This window comes from Heterodontus francisci, chromosome 2, assembly GCF_036365525.1.
Source record: "Heterodontus francisci isolate sHetFra1 chromosome 2, sHetFra1.hap1, whole genome shotgun sequence".
NCBI classification, from domain to species: Eukaryota; Metazoa; Chordata; class Chondrichthyes; order Heterodontiformes; family Heterodontidae; genus Heterodontus; species Heterodontus francisci.
This window is the reverse complement of record NC_090372.1, coordinates 176,175,549-176,181,167: the sequence shown is the minus strand read 5'-3', so window position 1 is coordinate 176,181,167 and position 5,619 is coordinate 176,175,549. Positions and strand designations below refer to the sequence as shown.

Genomic DNA, 5,619 nt, shown 5'->3' with positions numbered 1-5,619 from the left:
CCCTTGGTGCAAGTATGCACCTCTTATTTGCCCTCCTTCCCACACCACATATTATCCTTGTGCCTTTCTCCTTTCAGACACCCAAGAGGCATAACCTGGACTGGCAGTGGAGGAACAGACACGCAGCCAATAGATCAGATAATGACTCTGCACACAACTTAGGGTATAGCATGGAGAGTGGGATCTGCATACGGTGAGACACCGGGCATGTGTAGCCTGCAGCCTGGGCAGGGGGCAAAGATAGCACAGGTGCCAGCACACAGATTCTGCTGTAGACGATTCAGATGAACACTTTTATGAGGCAGCCTGTAGAAGAACACTGATGGGTATTCACAACAAAACGCTTGATGCATTGGGAAATCTGCCAGAAAACCTGTAGTCAATGTTATGGAACAAAGAGGAGACCAGCACCAACATGACACAGAGTTTTGTGCAGTGCTTGGAGCTCAACTTTTCCAACATGAAAGTGGTGGCCAACCCCATCAGCACCCTGTAGATCCAACCATGATGCAGTCTTGTCATAATTTCGATTGCAGCACAAGCAGCTTCCACCAGAAGTTTGAGTGCTGCAATGGAAGCTCAGACTGAAGTCATGCAAGGTCAGCTTGTTGCCATGCAAGCTCAGACTGCTGCCATCATGCCTGTGGATTAAAGTGTGCAAAGAGGCTTGCAACCTGGCTCCAACATGCCCACTTCCAGGTTTAACGGAGGCACATTTGGATGCCTGCAAGTAACCTACTCATCGCTGACAGGACCTTAATTAGTTCAGGTGAACAGGTACTTATCACAGCAATTAAAATCCTTATGAAATGCTAATGAGGTCTTTTTGCATTGAGTTTTGTTTACCTTTAAATTTAACATCTGCAGCGTGAGTTTCTCAGGGCTTGGGAAACCCGGCTGTGGAAGGGAGGTAAGAAGGGCCGGATCCAGCAGGTTAGTGCCTTTCCCACTGTTTGTGGGCCAGGAAGAGCAAGAGGTCTTCCCCATTCCCTCAAGCAAATCTGCTTCCCTCCTGGAAATTGGACTTCATCTTTCCTCATCATTTCTGCAATCTACCACTGACATTCCATCCACGATCTCTGCACCGCCCCCGGCCTTCTGAGAAGGACAGGAAGCAATCCAGGGTAAAAATAATTAAGTGGGAGAGGGCTACCCTCAATGAAATGAGAATGGATCTGGCCCAGGTAAACTGGAATCAAAGATTGGCAGGCAAAACTGTAATGGACAATGTGCTGCCTTTAAAGAGGAGATAGTTCAGGTACAGTCAAGGTACATTCCCATGTGGGAGAAAGGTAGGGCAAACAAATCCAGAGCTCGCTGGATGACGAAACGGATAGACAGTAAGATGGAGCAGAAAAAGGGTGCATATGACCGATATCAGGTGGATAATACAATTGGGAACCAGGCTGAATATAGAAGATTCTGACAGGAAGTGAAAAAAACAATAAGAGAAGCAAAGAGAGAGTATGAGAAGAGACTGGTATCTAACATAAAAGGGAATCCAAAAGTCTTCTATAGGCGTATAATTAGTAAAAGTATGTTAAAAGGAGGAGTGGGACCAATTTAGGACCTAAAAGGGAATATACACATGGAGGCAGGAGGCATGGTGGAGGTACTAAATGAACACTTTGCATCTGTCTTTACCCAGGAAGAAGATGCTGCCCAAGTCATCGTGAAAGAGGAGACCGTTGAGACACTAGATAGGCTAAAAGTTCATAAAGAGGAGGCATTAGATAGGCTGGCTGTACTTAAAGTTGATATGTCACCAGGACCAGATGAGATGCATCCAAGGATACTGAGGGAATTCGGGGTGGAAATTGCAAAGGCACTGGACATAATCTCCAAATCCTCCTTAGATACAGGGGTGGTGCCAGAAGACTGGAGAATTGCAAATGTTACACTCTGGTTCAATAAAGGGTGTAAGGGTGAGCCCAGCAACTACAAGCCCGTCAATCTAACTTTGTTGGTGGGAAAGCTTTTAGAAACAATAATTTGGGACAAAATTAACAGTCACTTAGACAAATGTGGATTAATTAAGGAAAGTCAGCATGGATTTTTAAGGGCAAATCGTGTTTAATTTGCTTGAGTTTTTGATGAGGTAACAGAGAGGGTAGATGAGGGCAATGTGGTGTGGTGTGGTGTTCCAGAAGTCATTTGATAAAGTGCCCTAGAACAGGTTTGTCAGCAAAGTTAGAGCCCGTGGAATAAAAGGGTCAGTAGCAGCATGGATACGAAATTGGCTGAGACACAGGAAACATAATAGTGGTGAATGGTTGTTTTTCAGACTGTAGGAGGGTATACTGTGGGGTTCCACAGGGGGCAGTGTTACGACCCCAGCTTTTCTTGATGTATATTAATGACCTAGACTTGGGTGTATAGGGCACAATTTCAAAATTTGCAGATGACACAAAACTTGGAAGTTTTTGTGAACTGTGCAGAGGTTAAATAAACTTCAAGAGGACATAGACAAGCTGGTGGAATGGGTGGACAAGTGGCAGATGAAATTTAATGCAGAGAATGTGAAGTAATTCATTTTGGTAGGAAGAATGAGGAAAGGCAATTGTCACGCAGGCCCCCACTTGCCAAGAATGGGGCACATTAATTTTGCCACATGAACATTAAATTTCAAATTGTTGCTGGCAAGAAGAGAAGGCCTGTTACAAGGGCTGCTAGACTGGAGGAAAGACATTTTTGCATAGTGATAGACGGTACTTGAAAGGACAAAGGGGCTATTCTCTGCTCCAATTTAACACACAATTCACCTTTGATCAGCAGGTATTGTGTGTAGAGGAGACATTCCAAGGTCTGCTAGGACAAGACATTCCTGATTAGGCCAGTTGGTCACATGACTAACTGGCTGTTGCAGGTTTTTTTGAATTTGCCACAGAGAATTTGAACTCAGAAAGCTGTTTGCTCCTGGACTGAAAAGACCTTGTGGCTGGCTTGCCACAGCCTCTCCTGTCTGCCCCCACCTCATTCTCACGGAACTGAAAACCACTGAAGACACATGAACCCCAAGAGGGAAAAGTCTCCTACAGTGAACAAGGTTTAAGAAGAATACTGGGCCCCAACGAAAAGCAAGATCAACCTACAAACGGACTCTACAGAGAGCTCGAAGAACCATAACAAACTCTTCAGAGATTGCCTCAAACCTTTCCACTAATTTTCTTCTGCTCTTTTCTGTCTCTATTTGCATGTGCATATCATGCTAGCGTGGGGCGCGGCGTGTTTCCGAATTAGAGTTTTTAGTTTAAGTTTTAATAAATTTCAATCTTTCTTCTTTAAACCTGAGAAAACCTGTTTGTGCTCATTTCTTTGCCTCATAATTGGAAAGTGGTGAACAAGGATTCACTAAGGGGGAGCTAAAACACGGTGGCCGGAATTTTACCGGCATTAAATGTGTCTCTTTGGAGGCGTCCAGATGGTAAAATGAAGCGCGATGACGTGGGCCTTGTCCCCGGCGTCATTACGCGCAGACGTAATTTTACCAACGTCGGAAGTCGGGCGTGAGCGAGTCTGCGCTCGCTGCCCGACTACAAGTAATTAAAAGGTAATTGAGGTCGTTTAGAAAGTAATTGACTACAATTTTACGTCTGAGGTCTGATTTAACGTCCGTAAATCGGCTCGTGGGGCGTGTCGGCCAGCTGGCAGGTTCATAAGGGCGACAGGCATTGATTCAGGAGGGAGTTGGAAGTACAATTTTTAGTTTTACTCTGAAATAATTCTAATGTTATTTGTATATCCTGACAAGGTGTGTGACTTGCAACTAGTGCTAAAGGATTCATCTGAGTGTTCTGCACTGCTGATGGGGACCCATCAACTTTGATTTATGTGGTGAAAGGAAGAGGATCTCGTGAGCCAGTCCTAACTGCTGGAAGCTAATACCTGTGGTCAGAGAATCTGGTGAGCAGTACAGCAATGGGAATTGTTCAATCTGGAGGTGGATCATCAGATGAGGAGGACCTTGCCCCTATGAGGGACAGAAGGACAAATGTGCAGGGGAACTTGCAACAAGCTGACCCAGTGCACCATCGTGATGTAGGAGGGAGAGCAGGTGGCAGAGTCGCCCGGGAGCCTACCCAGCAGGAAGGGCCTTACGGCCGCGTCTGAGCTATCTGCAGCTGTCAGAGCGCCAGTGCAGAAGAAGTCTGCGGCTGTCAGGGGAGACTGTCACATTTCTTTGTGAGATGTTGGCAGTGGATGTTTCCTCATACTGTATCGGAGGCCATCCAATGCCGGTCGCTCTAAAGGTTACAATAGCTCTTAACTTCTATGCATCTGGCTCATTCCAAGCCTCAGTAGCAGACTTGTGCGGAGTCTCACAATCAGCAGCGCACCACTGCATCAAGGTTGTGACTGATGCATTGTTCCAACGTGCTAACCATTTAATCACGTCCAAGACGGACAACACTAGTCAGGCTGAGAGAGCCAGAGGCTTCAGCACTGTATCTGGGTTTCCAATGGTACAGAGCGTGATCTACTGTACTCATGTGGCCCATAGAGCCCCAGCAGGTCAGTCGGGGGCATTCATAAACCACAAGAGATACCATTCAATGAACGTTCAGCTCGTCTGTGATCATCGTAAGAGAATCATGCAGGTGTGTGCACGTTACCCTGGGAGTTGTCATGATGCCTTCATTCTAAGAAACTCCCAGGTACCTGCACTTTTCAGCCCTCCAGATGGAATGGAGGGATGGATACTTGGCGACAGGGGTTATCCTCTGAAGACGTGGCTCATGACACCAGTGAGGAATCCATGGAGTCATGCGGAAGAAGGGGCGGCACAGTGACACAGTGGTTAGCACTGCAGCCTCACAGCTCCAGGGACCCGGTTTCGATTCTGGGTACTGCCTGTGCGGAGTTTGCAAGTTCTCCCTGTGTCTGCGTGGGTTTCCGTCGGGTGCTCCGGTTTCCTCCCACCTCCAAAGACTTGCAGGTTGATAGGTAAATTGGCCATTGTAAATTGCCCCTCGTGTAGCTAGGTGGTAGGAGAATTGTGGGGATGTGGTAGAGAATATGGGATTAATGTAGGATTAGTATAAATGGGTGGTTGTTGGTCGGCACAGACTCGGTGGGCCGAAGGGCCTGTTTCAGTGCTGTATCTCTAAATAAAAAATAAATAAATAAAACGATACAATGAGAGCCGTACGGCCACCAGAACAAACTGTAGGCCTGCTTAAGATGAGGCTTAGGTGTCTTGACCGCTCAGGTGCAGCACTACAGTACGCATCTTCAAGGGTTTCAAGAATAATTGTCGTCTGCTCTGCCTTGCATAACCTGGTGATTGAAAATGGAGAGGCACTGGAAGAGGATCAATGTCAGCGCGATGTGTCATCAGATGACGATGATGTTTCTGATGATGAAGCTGAATATCACTCACTTGATCATCATGGAGAGGAAACTTAATGTAATTTGGCTCTAACTGCTCGAGAGACCAGGGAGTCTTTAATAGGCAGACGTTTCCATTTAGAGTGTGTAAATTTTCGCACAATTGGGATTACTGTATGACAAGACTAATTGTGAGGCTCTGAAAGGGCAAATTCACTCACCTTCATGGGGAGAGAGAATGCGACGATGCAATCCTTCACATCATGAGGAACGCAACCCAAGTGTGAGACC

At 46.3% G+C, this 5,619-nt stretch overlaps 1 protein-coding gene across 1 annotated transcript; it reads left to right on the top strand.

Moving 5' to 3' along the window:
- The first annotated feature begins 1,169 nt into the window (after positions 1-1,169).
- LOC137380960 (putative nuclease HARBI1) lies at positions 1,170-4,790 on the top strand. The gene is made up of 4 exons (XM_068053380.1): positions 1,170-1,184; positions 1,649-1,782; positions 3,414-3,506; positions 4,043-4,790. Exons 1-4 carry the CDS (start codon positions 1,170-1,172, stop codon positions 4,788-4,790), a joined length of 990 nt encoding a protein of 329 aa, XP_067909481.1.
- Positions 4,791-5,619: the final 829 nt, after the last annotated feature.

What these genes read in the sequence shown, in the direction of transcription:
- LOC137380960 (XM_068053380.1), top strand. An exon ending in TCACCAGGACCAGATGAGAT is followed by an intron (nt 1,783 to 3,413) that starts GCATCCAAGGAT and finishes GTCTCTTTGGAG; the next exon opens with GCGTCCAGATGGTAAAATGA. An exon ending in ACCAACGTCGGAAGTCGGGC is followed by an intron (nt 3,507 to 4,042) that starts GTGAGCGAGTCT and finishes ATCGTGATGTAG; the next exon opens with GAGGGAGAGCAGGTGGCAGA.